The sequence below is a fragment of the Bombina bombina genome, chromosome 1, assembly GCF_027579735.1.
Source record: "Bombina bombina isolate aBomBom1 chromosome 1, aBomBom1.pri, whole genome shotgun sequence".
NCBI classification, from domain to species: Eukaryota; Metazoa; Chordata; class Amphibia; order Anura; family Bombinatoridae; genus Bombina; species Bombina bombina.
In genome coordinates, this window is record NC_069499.1 from 237805629 (window position 1) to 237827529 (window position 21901).

A 21901-nucleotide genomic window follows, 5' to 3' on the forward strand; every position below is an offset into this window, starting at 1 on the left:
TCCGGCCTCGAAGGCTGACCCCCCGAAGCCTCAGGGACAGTTGTTCCCCCAGAGAGCTGAACTGGCCAACTTATGCCTGAAGAGCCCTGGATGACGGAACACGAACAGTATCCAAAACCAACATCTGGAAGTTGCATTCGCGCTAGAGCCAAAATTATGGACTTGCAACATTGTGCCGAAACCCCTGGTGGGAAGAAGCTACCTTCCAGAGAAGGGGAAGCAAATTTTGTGATACCTGCATGCGTAGTAAGCGATGGTGGAAGGGAACTCACCACTCGGAGGACAGAGGCCCCAGAGGGGGATGGCTCAGCAACTCCTTAATTCCCCATTCCCGAGGAATTGAGCACTCTAATACGGAACATAACTGATAGGCTAGTATAATCCGGGGCAATACGCATTCTGCGCACAGAGTAGAAAATAAAGCAGAGAAGTCCGTCTCCACTGAATCAGACTCCTCCATAGCTAGGATATTGATACGAGATTTGAACCCAAAACTTAAACGGCACCTGACACCCACAACGCCTGGGGCACTCCTTACCACTTTCTAAGAGCCCTATACCAGCAGATCCGAATTTCTCCGTTGCCACAGGGCTAGGAATGCAGAAATGCAGAGTCAAAAACGTGACCATGCCCGGTCACAAGGTGAACCGCACAGTCCGGATAAAAGCGTAAAAGCCACATCACTTCTGACGGTTGTTATGTTCCACAAGTCATGAGCCTAAGTAACACTACGCATAAGCAGGTCGAATCACATAACAAACATGATTAAGAACCCCCCTATTCAATAACGCCCCTCAGGAGATATTACCCTTGATTCCAAGATACAAAAGGCGCCTTACTGAGACCCTTATGTTAAGTTAGTCCCGCAAGGAGGTAAACTCTCGGGAAAACATTTGTAAAACAAAACAATCATGCCGAAAGTAAATTAAACGATCTTACCGGAATCTATGCCGTGGAACAGGAAGACGGCCCTTCAAGTGTGATGGATAGTAGCATCGCCTCCGCCATGGACTTGAGAGAAGAAAGCAGGCAGCGGAGCGAAGTTCGACAACGCCGATTGCTTGAGGAGCTTTTTTTTTTTTTTTTAAATATTTTTTTATTGAAGTCATAAACCAATACAGAGTATAGGGTATGTCTCAAAACATTCACAAAACAATGTATACAGAGCATAATTAGGAGACAATGTATTCTAGTATCTCAAACATTTCCATAAAATGTGGGCTATCACATAAAGAGACTTCAGGTTTGTTTTAGAGTATAACAAATGTAATATAAGCAAAAATGCTCCTCTCCTAGCTATATACAAAGAGAAATAAGGTATCTATTCAGATAAGGGTAAGACTAGGGAGGAGGTAACTCTATAGTTATATGGGGAAGGGGGATGCAGCGGGCAAGAGCCGCTCAGAATATAATAGGGTGGGGGGGGGGGGAGGTGGAGGGCGGAGCCAGTTAGTATGTCTTCACCAGGAGCAAAGTTTAGGTGGGACTAGAGTATTATTACTTAATATAAACAAAATCACACTCATCTAAACCCTTGTACTCCTATAGAGGGAGCCTGAAAACATATAATATATTATCAAGTGGAGGAGGGACGGTAGTGTAGTTGGAATCTGGGGGACCTGGGGAACCTCTGGGTGAACCCCTCTCCTAGGGGAGTGCCACCTATAGGCGATGTTGGGAAAAGGAGAAGGGATATGACCCGCAGGCATTAAGTACCAGCGGGAAAGGGAGGAGAGAGGTTCAACCAAGACCACTATTATGTGCTAGTAATGTAAGCAGGAGCATAGATAAATTAGGGATGAGAGTCATACAGTCACAGATGATAGACAGTAACAAATAATATAAAGATAACACAACATTTAGGTAAAAAAAAAAGTCACATACACCAATATGAACAACAATAACTATTGGACACAATATAGAACAGGTTTTGAACTTGTTACCCAGTTGCTGTTATTAATTTATGAACTAGTATGTTGCTGGCAGTAGAAATAACTCCCCTTAAGATGTCCCAGCTTATTGAACTGTATGTTAATAGTTTTAATATATGTACCAACTTTACTAGGCAGTAAGAAAAATTACTGAGAGAGGGAACTAAATCTCTCCTAGTGCAACAGACTCTCCAGATGATATCTATGTGACACTAGAGATACGTTAGTGAGGGCAAAGCAGCTATGCTCATGAATGGGCAAGAACATCTTTAACTACTCCTTTGAATTTGGATATACAGGTATACCTCACTTTACAGCGCTTCACTTTACAGCGATTCGCTAATACAGCGCTTTGTGGAGTTGAAGTTCAACCTCCAAGGATTTTGAAACAGTGCTATAAACATCGTGAGATTGCTAGAAAAGTGACTGGCACCATTTTGTTATGCTTAGTTCACTCTGTTTACGACATTACAGTGCAATCTGTGTCTCAGTGCTATAGTCTGGCAAATTTTACTACAGTAATTGTCACAATTTTACAGGTACAGTATTTATTGAATACTAATTGAATACTTGCTGTGCTAGTGTTAAACTAAACATAGCACTATTGCACCCCTAATATATGTTAGTTCAAACATGTTTTCAGGATTTTAAACACTGAAAAGAAAGCTAAAACTGCCTTGTTTCACTTTAAGGCGGTTTTCACTTTACAGCGGGGCTCCGGTCCCTAACCCGCTGTATGAGCGGGGTATACCTGTAAAAGGCCTCAAAAAACATACACGGATATGCTAAGATAACAAGTAGTGATAGGCTATTGCAGAGTATAACACACAGAATATGATATAGTAAAACTTGTTAACATTATTATAGAATCGTGCTAAATCAGCTATCATCAGCACGTATATAAGATCACAACTACTGGGCTATATGTGTAACTTTAGAGACAAGCAGCCTTTATCAGTGTGACATTAATTCAATAAGCAGAGGCATATCAAAGCAAGGGAAAATTAGCTATATCTGGCGGCATTGGTAGAAGCAGTTAATACAACATGTAACTTAAAGCTGCCATAACCTGGTGGGAGAGCAGCGTTGCATATAAATAATAGAGAAAAACTGAGAGATGTGGTACTTTCTTTCAGATTAGAGACATTAAAGCACCAAGAGAACATGGTATATATTTAGCTAAAAGTATTTCAAGCCTATGTGAGAATAATCTTATAAGTTAGGGCGTGAAATACTGCAGCAAATAAAGACAACCTTAATGCTGGAACGTTCCTTAGGGTCAGGATATAGTAATATATAAAAAATAGCAATTTAGACAGCTAGACTGGCTTTTAACAAGGAACTCACTATGCATGCTGTGAATTCAAGCATTAGACACTGCAGGGATGTAACGCAATAGACGCCAACTGCAGAAAAAGGATAAACCAAGAACTATACTAGGCAGGTATAAGACATACTCTGTAAAACTCTACGTTAGCTGTGCATGTAGAAAAACTGAACATAATAACTTGAAACATAGCATGTATTGAAAAGCAATAAAAGGTAACAGAGTTCCTTTCTGGATGCCATCTGAGCCCGGGATCTCACAATAGACTCAGTGACTCACTTGGAAGCTTTAATAAGTAGTATAGAGCATGGGGAGAGTGTTTTATTAAGATGTTGTGATATCAATCAGGGATCAACCATAAGCAGCCCTCAGAGTGTCCCAGTCAGCTGCATATAACACAAATTTTGTTGCCTTCTGCTGAACAGGCATTCAGAGCGACATCTATCGATAAGCTCTTATGCACCGAGAGCTCCAACTCCCCTGCAAGATACAGCAGTGTGAGCCACCCGGATCAAAAGGGTCTAAAAGTACTGTGAAATGAAGTAGAAAGTCCCTCCTGCATGGCTCATACAGTATCCCCTTCTGTGGATCTATCCCAGGTACAGTATGGAAGGCATTCCGGTCACAACCCCGCAGAGAAAGGTAATCCGTCAGGTCTTGATTATAGCTTATAGGACGGTACCTCTGTAAAGTCTCAGTTATGTTAAGTGGCTCAGTGAAGGCACCTCTCTGAGGCTTACGTGCAAGGTCGCAACTTAGATGGCTGTAGGCGGGCAGCAATAAGGATAATTTGCGGCTCCTAGCTTCAAGAGACATGTTTACCTGCCTAGTATTTACACGGAGCTCTCTCTTTACTGACAAGTGAACGGAGTTTCGATCCAAAGTGCCTGCCGCGTCCCTCTGAGTCGGGCTATTGCTGGGCTGGGGGTGGTCAATAAGGATATCGGGAGACTCAGGCACGTCTGACATAGAGCTTGGTAGCCACTTCCATTGCTTACAGGGCCGATCTGCGGGAGTCGGCATAGTGACGTTTTCCATCTCATCCTGCTCCGTATGTTCAGACTGTGTTGCAGTAGATCTGAGGTGATTAGATATGTCAGCAAACCTGGTCGACATCTGTAAACTGAAATCCTGCAGAGCTGCATATATGTCTGACCAGGGTTCCTTATCCTTAGGCACCATGACGTGTGCAGGCCGCAAAGGCCAAGTTCTTTCCCGGTTGGCACGGGTGATCAAGCACTGTGTCTGCCGCAGCGATAATTCAAATGGAGGAGAAAGTGTCCTGCAGAAGTTAAGATAGGTTTTGGGGTAAACTGCGGAGGATTAGTCCCAATCCACCATAATATTAAAGAAATTATTGCAGGAGCTCTTTTAGACACATCTCTCTCGGTTAGTTGCTGGCTCCGTCCCCCCCGCTTGAGGAGCTTTTAACATGAGTCGGGATGGTTTTGAAGAAAGACTCTCCCTGCATCTCCGGACTTTAACTTTCATCCAAGCCCTCACTGAGAGACTGATAGGATTACTTAAAACTCCTGTCCTATGTCGAAGAGTACTACCCTTCATCCCAGAGGCAGAACTTTTTTCACTTTCTGCAATGAGATTTGATGTAGGTTATTTTTAAATATAATTCAATTTTAAATTAGGCAGTTACACTAAAGCAGTTCAACTGCAGTGTGTTGAATAACTGGAGAATAAAGTAATTTTAAAAGTTTTATAATATATTGCAGCAGTTGAATATTGGATTGCAAATTAGCTGCAGACAAACAAATTGTAAAATGTCTCTTGAATAAATTGGTTTCCTTTTCTCTTAGTCTAACATAGAAATGTAGTAATAATTTTTTTTTATTGCTCATAAGAATGTCTTACATTCAGAAAAAAAGGCTAGGTGGTGGGCTTGAAAAAATCTGGGAACCAGTCAACAATCAATGCTCTGCTGCTTTGTAGCTCTCCTGGATATTTCACTGTTCACTTCAAACAGCACTTTGCTGTGGATGCACTGTATTAAGGAAAACTTACACAATGCAGCCAGAACACAGCTCTGTTTCAAGAGAAAAGTGGAGCAGCACTGAAAAGTTAAAGCAGTAACAGTTCCTGCATGTGTCCTGTTCTTACTGCAGACATCCTGCATTTTCTGCGATGACATCTCAGATCACTGTATGTTCTGCCTCGGGGGCCTTCATATGAGACAAAATAAATTCTGACACTTCTCTGCCAACCTCCTGGGACGAAAGGAAAAGAATGACTCGGGGATGAGGTAAGTGGGAGGAGTATTTAAGCCTTTGGCTGGGGTGTCTTTGCCTCCTCCTGGTGGCCAGGTTCTTAGTTCCCAAAAGTAATGAATGAAACTGTAGACTCTTTCCATTTATGAAGAAAATGAACCCCATGTGCTGAAACATCTTTCTTAACAGGGTCTCCAATTTTTTAATCATGGGTTCCTTAAACGACGAACTATCCTCAAGCGGGATAGTGGTGCGTTTAGCGAGCGTGGAGATAGCTCCATCCACTTTAGGGACAGATCCCCACAATTCTAGCTGAGAATCTGGAACTGGGAACAATTTTTTAAACGAAGAAGAAGGGGAGAAAGATGATCCAAGTCTCTCCCATTCATTCTTAATCATATTCGCCATCTTTACAGGAACCAGAAAAGTCTGGGGCACAACCCTGTCCTCAAACTTTATCCAGCTTAGGAACAGAAGGTTCCTCCGGTAACTTTGAATCCGGAACCTCTAGAGTCGCTAACACCTCTTAATAAAAAGCGTAATTTTCCACCCTAAACCTAAAGTCTGGTTCCTCCGCAGCCGGAGGTTTAGATGCCGCAGATTCCGACCGAGAGAGTTAGGCCTCCGAAATATCGGAATCCTCAGCATCAGCGGATAATCTAGGTTCAGATACATCCAACGGAGTAGATGACCCCTGGGAAGGATAGCAATGTTTAACCTTTCGCTTGGCCAGGTGAGGTAAAGCACTAATGACCGCAGTTACCGCCCTTGGCAACTGCACAGCAAAATCGGGCGGCAACGTGGCCCCTCCAGCAGGAGGATTATAACTGCACTGGGAAGCTGCATGTGTAATCTGAGATGAATGTAGGGAACGCACCTCACGGGATGGAGACAACTACGAAGTACAGCTATGGGTACTCGGTTTGCCCCCAGTTTTGTAAATCTCACTTTAGCATATAGGGAGAATGAAAAGATATGGTCCGATCATGATTTTAATGAAGGTCACTTTTTTTAAAAGATAAATTATGCATACCTGATAATTTCATTTTCTTCCGTGGAAGAGAGTCTACAGTCGCATTCAATACTTTTGGGAAAATAAGAACCTGGCCACCAGGAGGAGGAGGCAGAGACACCCAGCCAAAGGTTTAAATACTCCTCTTACTTCCCTCATCCCCCAGTAATTCTGCTGAGGAACAAGGAACAGTAGAAGAAATATTAGGGTGAAAAGGTGCCAGGAGAATACAACTAAGATGCCCCACGGGGTGGCTGTGGACAATTTCCCCTGGAAGAAAATGAAATTATCAGGTAAGCATAATTTATGTTTTTTCTTCCTAATGGGAAAGAGTCCACAGCCGCCAGACCAACACACAGGGCTCCAAAAAGGAGAAGCACATAACCTCAAAGAGGCCCACTGCACCCCCAAGAGAGAGAGAGAGAGGTTACACCCAGAACCCGGAGGTGTATGGTAACCCTGGACCTTCTGCTTGCAAGCCCAGGGAGCTAGCTACTATGCAAACTTAGATCCTGAAGATGACAACGCATCTCAGAACCCACTCCCAGTCGGGCCAGCCCAAGCATCGGCAGGTCTGAAACAGGAGAACAGAAGAACCCCAACACCAACTCAAAAACAAGCAGAAGAATGGCCACAGCCATCCCAACAGAGCACAGGTGCCAACCCAACTCCTTAGAAACAGACGACAAGGCCGTAGACCCAAAGGAATCTAACAAAAGGCACACCATAGTCTTGACACGGAGCCAGCAAAACTCCAGATGGAACTTAACAACCCAGAGAAAAACACCCCTCTTTGAAAGGTTAACCCTCAGTTCCAACCTCCTGAATCCAAGAGAATCCCTAGAAAAAGGACCACACCTCCATAAGGAGGAGAATAAGCCCCCCCACCCTAAGAAAATGATGGGGCCAAAAAGGCAGAGCACCTGCTCACAAGACACAAAGTCACAGGCTAAAGGAGAGATCAATCTCCAACACAGATGAACTTGGAAGGAATCCCCCTAAGGAATTAGTTTGTTAACACACATTTAATGTGCAATAACTGCAGCAGAGACACTGCTAACCCATTCGCCTGTGGAGCAGTGAATCCATAAGGTTACCACAGAAAGCTAACCAAGGGAAACCGACCATAAAGGCGTAAGTCCAGCCCAATGAGCATCAGCACTCAGACAACCTGGCCAACCGTGACCAGGTCAATTAGTCCAAGTAAAAGGACATAGCCCAAGTTCCCAGGAACTGGGGAACCCCGAACAAGCCTTAGAGCCAAAAAATCCGGCAACAACTCCACAAAGGAAAACACTGAGCGAAGCCTCAGCAACCGGAAACACCAGAGAGAAAAACAGAACCGAGCCCCCAATTGTTTAAACAAACAATATCCGAGAACTTAAAACCCCATCTGATAAAAAAAAACGACCACAGGGAGATATCAATGCAATATCCAGATCAATCCTGATAACGAGATAACTCGCAAGCCCCGACCCAAGGAAGAGACCACCTCTTGCCAAAGTCCAATGCTCCAAAGGAGCTAAGGCGTTAAAAGTCGTATGACGACACTAGGGCCCATAGACTCTCAAACAGCCGCAGGACAACAAGCAAGGGGATACCCCGAGGCCAAAATCACTTGAGCAAAGGCTGGTCTCTGCATCACCTACATACAATCATAGAATCATAGAGAGAAAAGGATGCACAGCATCACCAGCTCCGAACAGAGCCCAAGGAGACTACGCCCCGTGCCCCTAACAGGGAACGACCATATCCCGGAGGGGAACCCAGGTCCCTAAAAGAAGACCTAACTCACATGGAGACAACAGAGGAAGACCAAAAGGTCTCATAAAAAAACAGCTAGCCAGTACACAGTCAATGTGCAATAGCTGCAGCTGGTCACATTCTGCAACCCATCCGCTGCAAGGCAGCTGAACTACCCAATAAAATACTAGCTGCTGAGAACTAAGTCCAGAAGGACAATTCCCAGGGCCTCAAAAGAAAAAGGCCAAACCATCCAACTCGGCAGGAAGAGGGCGCAAGCCCCCCAACCCTCCACTACATGGGGAGGAGCTCTAGGGTCTGACAATCCCAGACACGAGAGAAAGACAAGCAGCAGAATTCCACTGACCCAGTCATCCAAATTGAAGGCTACAAGGACTGAGACAATCCTTCCTGCCTCACAGACCCACCGGTCCTCTAGAATGCTTAGTTGAACACAGAGGATAACATGAGCACTCCGCGCCTCTACCGGACCATTCAAGCAGAGCGGCGCCACGTGTCTGAACAGCTACCAGACAGAACTGAACCCAAACAGGACCAGCCTGCAATCTGGGTCCTAACCGTCAGACAGCATAAATCCTCCCTCAGAGGGGAAGAAGGAAAACAGACAGGATATCATATCGGATGAAAATAAAATACAAGGCAACCCGTAGGTTAACGCCCAAAAAGAAACAGGCCTACCGCAGGACCAGCCAAACGGAGCCCTGATTTCCAAAAAAACTGGAAAAGATCTCAATACATGGACAATCAGGAGATTACATCATCCCCACATGTCTAATGAGGTGTGCCATTCGAAGAGTAGACCGTGAAGGCACGCAATTCTGTAACGAAAAGCACAACACTTAGGGACAGTCGCACCCGCAGGGAACTGTACAGTCCAAGGTTGAATACCCGAGATAACAGCAGGAAAGGAAAGGCACCACCCTGTCCTCAAACTATTCATTTTAGGAAATAAAGGTTCATCAGGCAATATGAACTCTGGAACCCCTGAACTCGCCAAAACTTACTATAGAAGAAGCGCAAATTGCTAAAAGTAAAGTCTGGTTCCTCCGCAGCTGGAGGTTGAGAGGCAGCAGACTCTGACCCAGAAAGTTTATAGTCTCAGAAAGAACTTAATCCTCGGATAACCCTCTCAGTTAAATCCAAAAATTATTTGATGTACTCTGGGAAGGAGTGCAATATGTAACCCTTCGCTTGCGCTTAAAACGGGCGAGGTAAAGCATTAAGGCCGCAGACACGACCGACTGAACTGCGCAGTAACGTCTAGAGAAAAAAGGCCCCCTCCAGATAGAGGATCAGCAATGCTATGGGAAAACTGCATGTGTATAGAGTTAACAATGTAGGGTACGCACCTCACTGAACGACAACTCCTCAGAGGTGGACGGCTCCGTGATATCAAACATGTTTGATATTATCACTTTATCAGGGCATATGGAACATAATTGAGTGGGGGAAATAGGGCCTACTCTCCATATAAACAAGAATTTATTTTTATGAATAGAGGGAGTGCCCTCTAAAGAACCGAATCCGCCATCACTAGTGCAATAACCGGAGAACTAGAGTGATAAAACTTTTTTTTTTTTTAAATAAAATAACGGCACCTCTATACCCCAATGGCTGGGGCACTCACCATCCCCTATGACCCAGACAGTACAGAGATGTATGACTCCTCTCTGATAGTCACGAAGGAGGGAATGAATCACATACTGCACAATGCAGGACTGTCCCTGCTATGAGAGAAAGCGTGCCAAGCTTGTAAGTTGCATGGCTCTCAAAGTGAAAGTGAAACCTGTATATTCCATAACAGCCTAAGAGTCCATAACATCTTACACATAAAACAGCATAAAATCAAATAAACATATAAGATTATTATTCCCCCATGTTCAATAATCCCCCTAAGGAGATATTAACCCTTGATTCTATAAAGATAAAAGGCGCCACACTGTGACCCTGACTTCAGTGTTAACATTATGTAATAAAAAATGAAACGATCTTGCCAGAATCTACGCCGTGGAACAGAAACACAGCCCTTTAAGTGTGACAGGTCGTAGCATCGCTCCTGACATGGACTTGAGAGAAAAAGCAGTCTGCGAAACTCGTCAACGCCGATTGCTGTAGGAGCTGCTAATATGAGTCGGGATGGTGTCGCAAAGGAAAGCTCCCTCTGCATCTCCGGACTCTAACTTTCACCCAGGCCCTCAGTGAGAAGCTTACAGGGCTACTTAAAACTCCTGTCCCATTGCGAAGACCCTCCAAAAGAGACAAAACAAATTCTGACACTTCTCTGATAACCACCTGGGACAAAAGGCAAAGAATGACTGGGGGATGAGGGAAGTGGGAGTAGTATTTAAGTCTTTGGCTGGGGTGTCTTTGCCTCCTCCTGGTGGCCAGGTTCTTATTTTCCCAACAGTAATGAATGCGACTGTGGACTCCTTCCCATTAGGAAGAAAATATTGACAATGTATTCATAAGTTGGACCAAAGATATAATATAATTAGACACATTTTTCAGTTATTTAAACAACATTAATTTGGGTCTGATCTTTGACTACAAAAGTAGTCATGCTAAGATCGACTTTTTAGACCTTGAAATTATATCAGATAGAGATACTTGAAAACCTTCTTCAAAAAAAGTAGAAAAAAATACATTTCTAGAAGCCAATAGCTGTTATGACAAACACTGGATCAATAATATACCCAAAAGTCAATTCTTGGATCAAGAAGTACTGCATCATAAGAGAAAGGGAAACATCAGAGAAAGATTTTCAGAAAAAGGTTTTAATAAGGATATAATAGGTAAAAGTTTAGATCTAGTAAATAAAATAAAGAGACTGGATATATTAAATAAAGAAATGAATCATGATAAGGATAAAAGCAAAACATTTTTCATCAGTTCAATAAATGGAAGGGAGCTAAGAAAAAAGGATGGCTCTATTTAGAGGATGTATGTCCACTAGATTTAGTTGTGATACAATCAAGATTGAAAGTATTTTAAATAAACATAAGCGTATTCTTAGAGATGATCCTATATTAAGAGATGTCATGCAATCAGTGGCAATAAAGTAATATGCAAGAAAGCTAGAAATTAAAAATCAATTGTAGCCCCTTCTGATATAATGGAAAAACTACAAAGATGGAAAATTAAAATTAAGGACACTGTTAAAAATGATGCCTGGCATTTTCTAAAATCACTAATAGGCTGGCATCAATGTGGTAAATGTGATTACTGTAGATATTGCCCAAGAGTACAGCTTACATTTAATATTGGGAAGAGTAGAAACATATATAAAAAGAGGTGCACTAGATCCACATTAGTCTGTTTTTTAAAGGTGCTAGCAGTCCCATATAAATATGCCTAAAAAGTACAAAAGATAGAACAGGTACCAATAAAAGTACACTGCTAAAGAAGGACAGAGGCTGCATTCAAAAATACAAACGCTTTATTAAAAAAAAGTAAATTTATGCTTACCTAATAAATTGATTTCTTCTATGATACGACGAGTCCACGGATTCATCCTTTACTTGTGGGATATTATCCTCCTGCTAACAGGAAGTGGCAAAGAGCACAACAGCAGAGCTGTCTATATAGCTCCTCCCTTGACTCCACCCCCCAGTCATTCGACCGAAGGTACAGGAAGAAAAACAGAATTTATGCTTACCTGATAAATTACTTTCTCAAACGGAACCACTTGAAGAACTGAAAGAACTAAATTGAGACTCCAAGGAGGAGTCAAAGGTTTGTAAACAGGCTTGATTCTAACCAGAGCCTGAACAAAAGCTTGAACATCTGGCACAGCCGCCAGCTTTTTGTGAAGTAAAACAGATAAAGCAGAAATCTGTCCCTTCAAAGAACTTGCAGATAATCCTTTCTCCAAACCCTCTTGTAGAAAGGATAGAATCTTAGGAATTTTTATCTTGTTCCATGGGAATCCTTTCGATTCGCACCAACAGATATATTTTTTCCATACGTTATGGTAAATTTTTCTAGTTACAGGCTTTCTAGCCTGAATAAGAGTATCAATGACAGAATCTGAGAACCCACGCTTTGATAAAATCAAGCGTTCAATCTCCAAGCAGTCAGTTGGAGTGAGGCCAGATTCGGATGTTCGAACGGACCTTGAACAAGAAGGTCCCGTCTCAAAGGTAGCTTCCATGGTGGAGCCGATGACATATTCACCAGGTCTGCATACCAAGTTCTGCGTGGCCACGCAGGAGCTATCAAGATCACCGAAGCCCTCTCCTGATTGATCCTGGCTACCAGCCTGGGAATGAGAGGAAACGGTGGGAATACATAAGCTAGATTGAAGGTCCAGGGCGCTACTAGTACATCTACTAGAGTCGCCTCGGGATCCCTGGATCTGGACCCGTAGCAAGGAACCTTGAAGTTCTGACGAGACGCCATCAGATCCATGTCTGGAATGCCCCATAATTGAGTTATGTGGGCAAAGATTTCCGGATGGAGTTCCCACTCCCCCGGATGAAATGTCTGACGACTCAGAAAATCCGCTTCCCAATTTTCCACTCCTGGGATGTGGATTGCAGACAAGTGGCAGGAGTGAATCTCCGCCCATTGAATTACTTTGGTCACTTCTTCCATCGCCAGGGAACTCCTTGTTCCCCCCTGATGGTTGATATATGCAACAGTCGTCATGTTGTCTGATTGAAACCTTATGAATTTGGCCTTTGCTAGTTGAGGCCAAGCCTTGAGAGCATTGAATATCGCTCTCAGTTCCAGAATGTTTATCGGGAGAAGAGATTCTTCCCGAGACCATAGACCCTGAGCTTTCAGGGGTTTCCAGACCGCGCCCCAGCCCACCAGACTGGCGTCGGTCGTGACAATGACCCACTCTGGTCTGCGGAAGCTCATCCCTTGAGACAGGTTGTCCAGGGTCAGCCACCAACGGAGTGAATCTCTGGTCCTCTGATCTACTTGGATCGTCGGGGACAAGTCTGTATGATCCCTATTCCACTGTCTGAGCATGCACAGTTGTAATGGTCTTAGATGAATTCGCGCAAAAGGAACTATGTCCATTGCCGCAACCATCAAACCTATTACTTCCATGCACTGCGCTATGGAAGGAAGAAGAACAGAATTAAGTACTTGACAAGAGCTTAGAAGTTTTGATTTTCTGGCCTCTGTCAGAAAAATCTTCATTTCTAAGGAGTCTATTATTGTTCCCAAGAAGGGAACTCTTGTTGACGGGAATAGAGAACTTTTTTTCTACGTTCACTTTCCACCCGTGAGATCTGAGAAAGGCTAGGACAATGTCCGTATGAGCCTTTGCTTGTGGCAGAGACGACGCTTGAATCAGTATGTCGTCCAAGTAAGGTACTACTGCAATGCCCCTTGGCCTTAGCACCGCTAGAAGGGACCCTAGTACCTTTGTGAAAATTCTTGGAGCAGTGGCTAATCCGAATGGAAGTGCCACAAACTGGTAATGCTTGTCCAGAAAGGCGAACCTTAGGAACCGATGATGTTCCTTGTGGATAGGAATATGTAGATACGCATCCTTTAAATCCACCGTGGTCATGAATTGACCTTCCTGGATGGTAGGAAGAATTGTCCGAATGGTTTCCATTTTGAACGAGGGAACCCTGAGAAATTTGTTTAGGATCTTGAGATCCAAAATTGGCCTGAATGTTCCCTCTTTTTTGGGAACTATGAACAGATTGGAGTAAAACCCCATCCCTTGTTCTCCTAATGGAACAGGATGAATCACTCCCATTTTTAACAGGTCTTCTACACAATGTAAGAATGCCTGTCTTTTTATTTGGTCTGAAGACAATTGAGACCTGTGGAACCTTCCCCTTGGGGGTAGTTCCTTGAATTCCAGGAGATAACCTTGAGAAACTATTTCTAGTGCCCAAGGATCCTGAACATCTCTTGCCCAAGCCTGACCGAAGAGAGAGAGTCTGCCCCCCCACCAGATCCGGTCCCGGATCGGGGGCCAGCATCTCATGCTGTCTTAGTAGCGGTAGCAGGCTTCTTGGCCTGCTTACCTTTGTTCCAGCTTTGCATCGGTCAACAGGCTGGCTTGGTTTGAGAAGAATTACCCTCTTGCTTAGAGGATGTAGAATTTGAGGCTGGTCCGTTTCTGCGAAAGGGACGAAAATTTGTTTTATTTTTAGCCTTAAAAGACCTATCCTGAGGAAGGGCGTGGCCCTTTCCCCCAGTGATGTCTGAAATAATCTCTTTCAAGTCAGGGCCAAACAGCGTTTTCCCCTTGAAAGGGATGTTAAGCAATTTGTTCTTGGAGGACACATCCGCTGACCAAGACTTTAGCCAAAGCGCTCTGCGCGCCACAATAGCAAAACCTGAATTTTTCGCCGCTAATCTAGCTAATTGCAAAATGGGGTCTAAGGTAAAAGAGTTAGCCAATTTAAGTGCTTGAACTCTGTCCATAACCTCCTCATAAGAAGATGCTTTATTGAGCGACTTTTCTAGTTCTTCGAACCAGAAACACGCTGCTGTAGTGACAGGAACAATGCATGAAATTGGTTGTAGAAGGTAACCTTGCTGAACAAACATTTTTTTAAGCAAACCCTCTAATTTTTTATCCATAGGATCTTTGAAAGCACAACTATCTTCTATAGGGATAGTGGTGCGTTTGTTTAGAGTAGAAACCGCCCCCTCGACCTTGGGGACTGTCTGCCATAAGTCCTTCCTGGGGTCGACCATAGGAAATAATTTCTTAAATATAGGGGGAGGGACAAAAGGTATGCCGGGCCTTTCCCATTCTTTATTTACAATGTCCGCCACCCGCTTGGGTATAGGAAAAGCTTCGGGGGGCACCGGGACCTCTAGGAACTTGTCCATCTTACATAATTTCTCTGGAATGACCAAATTGTCACAATCATCCAGAGTAGATAACACCTCCTTAAGCAGAGCGCGGAGATGTTCCAATTTAAATTTGAATGTAATAACGTCAGGTTCAGCTTGTTGAGAAATTTTTCCTGAATCTGAAATTTCTCCCTCAGACAAAACCTCCTTGGCCCCTTCAGACTGGTGTAAGGGCATGTCAGAACCATTATCATCAGCGTCCTCATGCTCTTCAGTATCTAAAACAGAGCAGTCGTGCTTTCGCTGATAAGTGGGCATTTTGGCTAAAATGTTTTTAATAGAATTATCCATTACAGCCGTTAATTGTTGCATAGTAAGGAGGATTGGCGCACTAGATGAACTAGGGACCTCCTGAGTGGGCAAGACTGGTGTAGACATAGGAGATGATGCAGTACCATGATGCAGTACCATGCTTACTCCCCTCACTTAAGGAATCATTTTGGGCAACATTATTATCAGTGGCATCATTGTCCCTACTTTGTTTGTCACATTCATCACATATATTTAAATGGAGAGGAACCTTGGCTTCCGAACATACAGAACATCGTCTATCTGATGGTTCAGACATGTTAATAGGCATAAACTTGATAACAAAGCACAAAAAACGTTTTAAAATAAAACCGTTACTGTCACTTTAAATTTTAAACTGAACACACTTTATTACTGAATATGTGCAAAAGTATGAAGGAATTGTTCAAAATTCACCAAAATTTCACCACAGTGTCTTAAAGCCTTAAAAGTATTGCACACCAAATTTGAAAGCTTTAACTCTTAACGGAGCCGTTTTTACATTTAACCCCTATACAGTCCCTGGTATCTGCTTTGCTGAGACCCAACCAAGCCCAGAGGGGAATACGATACCAAATGACGCCTTCAATAAGCTTTTTCAGTGGATCTGAGCTCCTCACACATGCATCTGCATGCCTTGCTTCTCAAAAACAACTACGCATTAGTGGCGCGAAAATGAGGCTCTGCCTATGACTAGAAAAGGCCCCCAGTGAAAAAGGTGTCCAATACAGTGCCTGCCGTTTTTTTAACATAATTCCCAAGATTAAAATAACTCTTCAAAGTTATAAACCATTAAATATGCTTATAAAGTAATCGTTTTAGCCCAGAAAAATGTCTACCAGTCTTTAAAGCCCTTGTGAAGCCCTTTATTCTTATATTTAAAACTAAGAAAATGGCTTACCGGATCCCATAGGGAAAATGACAGCTTCCAGCATTACCAAGTCTTGTTAGAAATGTGTCATACCTCAAGCAGCAAAAGTCTGCTCACTGTTTCCCCCAACTGAAGTTAATTCATCTCAACAGTCCTGTGTGGAAACAGCCATCGATTTTAGTAACGGTTGCTAAAATCATTTTCCTCTTACAAACAGAAATCTTCATCTCTTTTCTGTTTCAGAGTAAATAGTACATACCAGCACTATTTTAAAATAACAAACTCTTGATTGAAGAATAAAAACTACATTTAAACACCAAAAAACTCTTAGCCATCTCCGTGGAGATGTTGCCTGTGCAACGGCAAAGAGAATGACTGGGGAAGGCGGAGCCTAGGAGGGATCATGTGACCAGCTTTGCTGGGCTCTTTGCCATTTCCTGTTGGGGAAGAGAATATCCCACAAGTAAGGATGACGCCGTGGACCGGACACACCTATGTTGGAGAAAAGGAGAAACTAAAAGGTGCAGAGGTGACTGAAGTTTTAAATAAAAAAAATATATAATCTGTCTTAAATTGACAGGGCGGGCCGTGGACTCGTATCATAGAAGAAATCAATCAGGTAAGCATGAATTTACTTTTCTTCTATAAGATACGACGAGTCCACGGACTCATCCTTTACTTGTGGGATACAATACCAAAGCTACAGGACACGGATGAACGGGAGGGACAAGACAGATGCCTAAACAGAAGGCACCACTGCTTGAAGAACTTTTCTCCCAAAAATAGCCTCCGAAGAAGCAAAAGTATCAAATTTGGAAAATTTGGAAAAGGTATGAAGTGAAGTCGCAGCCTTACAAATCTGTTCAACAGAAGCATCATTTTTAAAAGCCCATGTGGAAGCCACCGCTCTAGTAGAGTGAGCTGTAATTCTTTCAGGAGGCTGCTGTCCAGCAGTCTCGTATGCCAAAAGGATGATGCTTTTCAGCCAAAAAGAAAGAGAGGTAGCCGTAGCTTTTTGACCTCTACGTTTTCTAGAATAGACAACAAACAGAGATGTTGTTTAACGGAAATGTTTGGTCGCTTGAAAGTAAAACTTCAAAGCACGAACCACGTCCAAGTTGTGCAACAGACGCTCCTTCTTAGAGGAAGGATTAGGACACAGGGAAGGAACAACAATTTCCTAATTAATATTCTTATTAGTAACAACCTTAGGAAGGAATCCAGGTTTGGTACACAAAACCACCTTATCAGAATGAAAAACAAGATAAGGCGAGTCGCATTGCAATGCAGATAGTTCAGAAACTCTTCGAGCCGAAGAGATAGCAACTAAAAACAGAACTTTCCAAGATAGAAGCTTAATATCTATGGAATGCATAGGTTCAAACGGAACCCCTTGAAGAACTTTAAGAACTAAATTCAAACTCCATGGCGGAGCAACAGGTTTAAACACAGGCTTGATTCTAACTAAAGCCTGACAAAACGACTGAACGTCTGGAACATCTTCCAGACGCTTGTGCAGTAAACTTGATAAAGCAGATATCTGTCCCTTTAGGGAACTAGCTGATAACCCCTTCTCCAATACTTCTTGGAGAAAGGACAAAATCCTAGGAATCCTGATCTTACTCCATGAGTAGCCTTTGGATTCACACCAATAAAGATATTTACGCCATATCTTATGATAAATTTTCCTAGTGACAGGCTTTCGAGCCTGAATCAAGGTATCTATGACCGACTCAGAGAATCCCCGCTTGGATAAAATCAAGCGTTCAATCTCCAGGCAGTCAGCCGCAGAGAAACTAGATTTGGATGCTGGAACGGACCTTGAATGAGAAGCTCCTGCCTCAGCGGCAGTGCCCACGGTAGTAGAGATGACATGTCCACCAGGTCTGCATACCAAGTCCTGCGTGGCCACGCAGGTGCTATCAAAATCACCGAAGCTCTCTCCTGTTTGATTCTGGCAATCAGACAAGGAAGGAGAGGAAATGGTGGAAACACATAAGCCAGGTTGAACGACCAAGGTACTGCTAGAGCATCTATCAGTACTGCTTGAGGATCCCTTGATCTGGACCCGTAACAAGGAAGTTTGGCATTCTGACGAGATGCCATCAGAACCAATTCTGGTGTGCCCCATTGATGAATCAATTGTGCAAACACCTCCGGATGGAGTTCCCACTCCCCGGATGAAAAGTCTGACGACTTAGAAAATCCGCTTCCCAGTTCTCCACTCCTGGGATATAGATTGCTGATAGATGGCAAGAGTGAGTCTCTGCCCATCGAATTATTTTGGAAACCTCTAACATCGCTAGAGAACTCTCTGTTCCCTCCTGATGATTGATATATGCTACAGTCGTGATATTGTCCAACTGGAATCTTATGAATCTGGCAGAAGCCAGCTGAGGCCATGCCTGAAGCACGTTGAATATCACTCTCAGTTCTAGAATATATATCGGGAGGAGAGCCTCCTCCTGAGTCCACACACCCTGTGCTTTCAGGAAATTCCAGACTGCATCCCAGCCCAATAGGCTGGCGTTCGTCGTCACTATGACCTATGCTGGCCTGCGGAAACACATTCCCTGGGACAGATAATCCTGTGACAACCACCAAAGAAGAGAGTCTCTGGTCTCTTGATCCAGATTTATCTGAGGAGATAAATTTGCATAATCCCCATTCCACTGATTGAGCATGCATAGTTGCAGTGGTCTGAGATGCAAGCGAGCAAACGGAACTATGTCCATTGCCGCTACCATTAGTCCGATTACCTCCATACACTGAGCCACTGACGGCCAAGGAATGGAATGAAGAGCTCAGCAGGTGGTTAAAATCTTTGATTTCCTGACCTCCGTCAGAAAAATTTTCATGTCTACCGAATCTATCAGAGTTCCCAGGAATGGAACTCTTGTGAGGGGGATAAGTGAACTCTTTTTTACGTTCACCTTCCACCCGTGAGATATTAGAAAAGCCAACACAATGTCTGTGTGAGATTTGGCTAGTTGGTAAGTTGACGCCTGAATTAAGATATCGTCCAGATAAGGCGCCACTGCTATGCCCCGCGGCCTCAGAACCGCCAGAAGGGACCCTAGCACTTTTGTGAAAATTCTGGGAGCTGTGGCCAACCCGAAGGGAAGAGCCACAAACTGGTAATGCTTGTCCAGAAAGGCGAACCTGAGGAACTGGTGATGATCTTTGTGGATAGGAATGTGAAGATACGCATCCTTTAAATCCACGGTGGTCATATATTGACCCTCCTGGATCATTGGTAAAATAGTCCGAATGGTCTCCATCTTGAAGGATGGGACTCTGAGGAATTTGTTTAGGATCTTGAGATCTAAGATTGGTCTGAAGGTTCCCTCTTTTTTGGGAACCACAAACAGATTGGAGTAAAACCCCTGCCCCTGTTCTGCTTTTGGAACTGGGCAGATTACTTCCATGGTATATAGGTCTTCTACACAGCGTAAGAACGCCTCTCTTTTTGTCTGGTTTACAGACAATCGAGAAAGATGGAATCTCCCCCTTGAAGGAGAATCTTTGAAGTCTAGAAGATACCCCTGGGTCACGATTTCTAAAGCCCAGGAGTCCTGAAGTCTCTTGCCCAAGCCTGAGCAAAGAGAGAAAGCCTCCGGTCCCGGATCGGGGGCTGCCCCTTCATGCTGTCTTGGTGGCAGCAGCGGGCTTCTTGGCCTGTTTACCCTTAGGGTCTCCAGACTGACTTGGATTGAGCAAAATTCCCCTCCTGCTTTGCAGCAGGGGAGGAGGTAGAGGGACCACCTTTGAAGTTTAGAAAGGAACGAAAATTATTTTGTTTGGTCCTCATCTTGTCTTATCCTGAGGAAGAAAAAAAAAATTTATGCTTACCTGATAAATTTCTCTCTCTTGTGGTGTATCCAGTCCACGGGTTCATCAATTACTTGTGGGATATTCTCCTTCCCAACAGGAAGTTGGAAGAGGACAGCAGAGCTGTCTATATAGCTCCTCCCCTAACTCCACCTCCAGTCATTCGACCGAAGACAAGTAAAAAAAGGAGAAACTATAGGGTGAAAGGTGACTGTAGTTTTAAAAATAAAAACACCTGCCTTAAAGTGACAGGGCGGGCCGTGGACTGGATACACCACAACAGAAAGAAATTTATCAGGTAAGCATAAATTTTGTTTTCTCTTGTAAGGTGTATCCAGTCCACGGGTTCATCCATTACTTGTGGGATACCAATACCAAAGCTTTAGGACACGGATGAAGGGAGGGACAAGGCAGGAACTTAAACGGAAGGCACCACTGCCTGTAAGACCTTTCTCCCAAAAATAGCCTCCGAGAAAGCAAAAGTATCGAATTTGTAGAATTTTGAAAAGGTATGAAGCGAAGACCAAGTCGCCGCCTTACAAATCTGTTCAACAGAGGCCTCATGTTTAAAAGCCCAAGTGGAAGCTACTGCTCTAGTAGAATGAGCTGTAATTCTTTCAGGAGGCTGCTGGCCAGCAGTGTCATAAGCTAACCGGATTATGCTTCTCAGACAATAAGAAAGAGAAGTTGCCGAAGCCTTTTGGCCTCTCCTCCTTCCAGAGTAGACAACAAACAATGCAGATGTTTGACGAAAATCCTTAGTAGCTTGTAAATAAAACTTTAAAGCACGAACCACGTCAAGATTGTGTAACAGACGTTCCTTTTTTGAAGAAGGATTAGGACACAGTGACGGAACAACAATTTACTGATTGATATTCTTATTAGATACTACCTTAGGAAGAAACCCAGGTTTGGTACGCAAAACTACCTTATCTGCATGGAAGATCAGATAAGGGGAATCACACTGTAAGGCAGATAACTCTGAAACTCTTCGAGCCGAAGAGATAGCCACTAAGAACAGAACTTTCCAAGATAAAAGCTTGATATCTATGGAATGCAAAGGTTCAAACGGAACCCTTTGAAGAACTTTAAGAACTAAATTTAAACTCCATGGCGGAGCAATAGGTTTAAACACAGGCTTGATTCTAACAAAAGCCTGACAAAACACCTGAACGTCTGGAACATCTGCCAGACGCTTGTGCAAAAGAATAGACGGAGCAGAAATCTGTCCCTTTAAGGAACTAGCTGATAATCCCTTTTCCAATCCTTCTTGGAGAAAAGATAAAATCCTAGGAATCCTGACCTTACTCCATGAGTAACCCTTGGATTTACACCAATGAAGATATTTACACCATATTTTATGATAGATTTTCCTGGTGACAGGCTTTCGAGCCTGAATTAAGGTATCAATGACCGACTCGGAGAAACCACGTTTTGATAAAATCAAGCGTTCAATCTCCAAGCAGTTAGACGCAGAGAAATTAGATTTGGATGCTTGAATGGACCTTGGAGTAGAAGGTCCTGCCTCAGCGGCAGAGTCCATAGTGGAAAGGATGACATGTTCACCAGAACTGCATACCAAGTTCTGCGTGGCCACGCAGGTGCTATCAAAATCACCGAAGCTCTCTCCTGCTTGATCTTGGCAATCAGACGAGGGAGGAGAGGAAATGGTGGAAACACATAAGCCAGGCTGAAGGACCAGGGCACTGCTAGAGCATCTATCAGCGCTGCCTGGGGATCCCTTGACCTGGACCCGTAACAAGGAAGCTTGGCGTTCTGCCGAGACGCCATCAGATCCAGTTCTGGTTTGCCCCATAGTTG

At 43.6% G+C, this 21901-nt stretch overlaps 1 protein-coding gene across 1 annotated transcript in view; it reads right to left on the reverse strand.

Annotated features, from left to right (window-relative positions):
• KNL1 (kinetochore scaffold 1) overlaps positions 1-21901 on the reverse strand; it is an 817310-nt gene that overhangs the window by 308568 nt on the left and 486841 nt on the right. Inside the window, 1 exon segment of the mRNA XM_053711756.1 lies at positions 4081-4571. Within this exon segment, the coding sequence (XP_053567731.1) occupies positions 4081-4571 (491 nt within the window).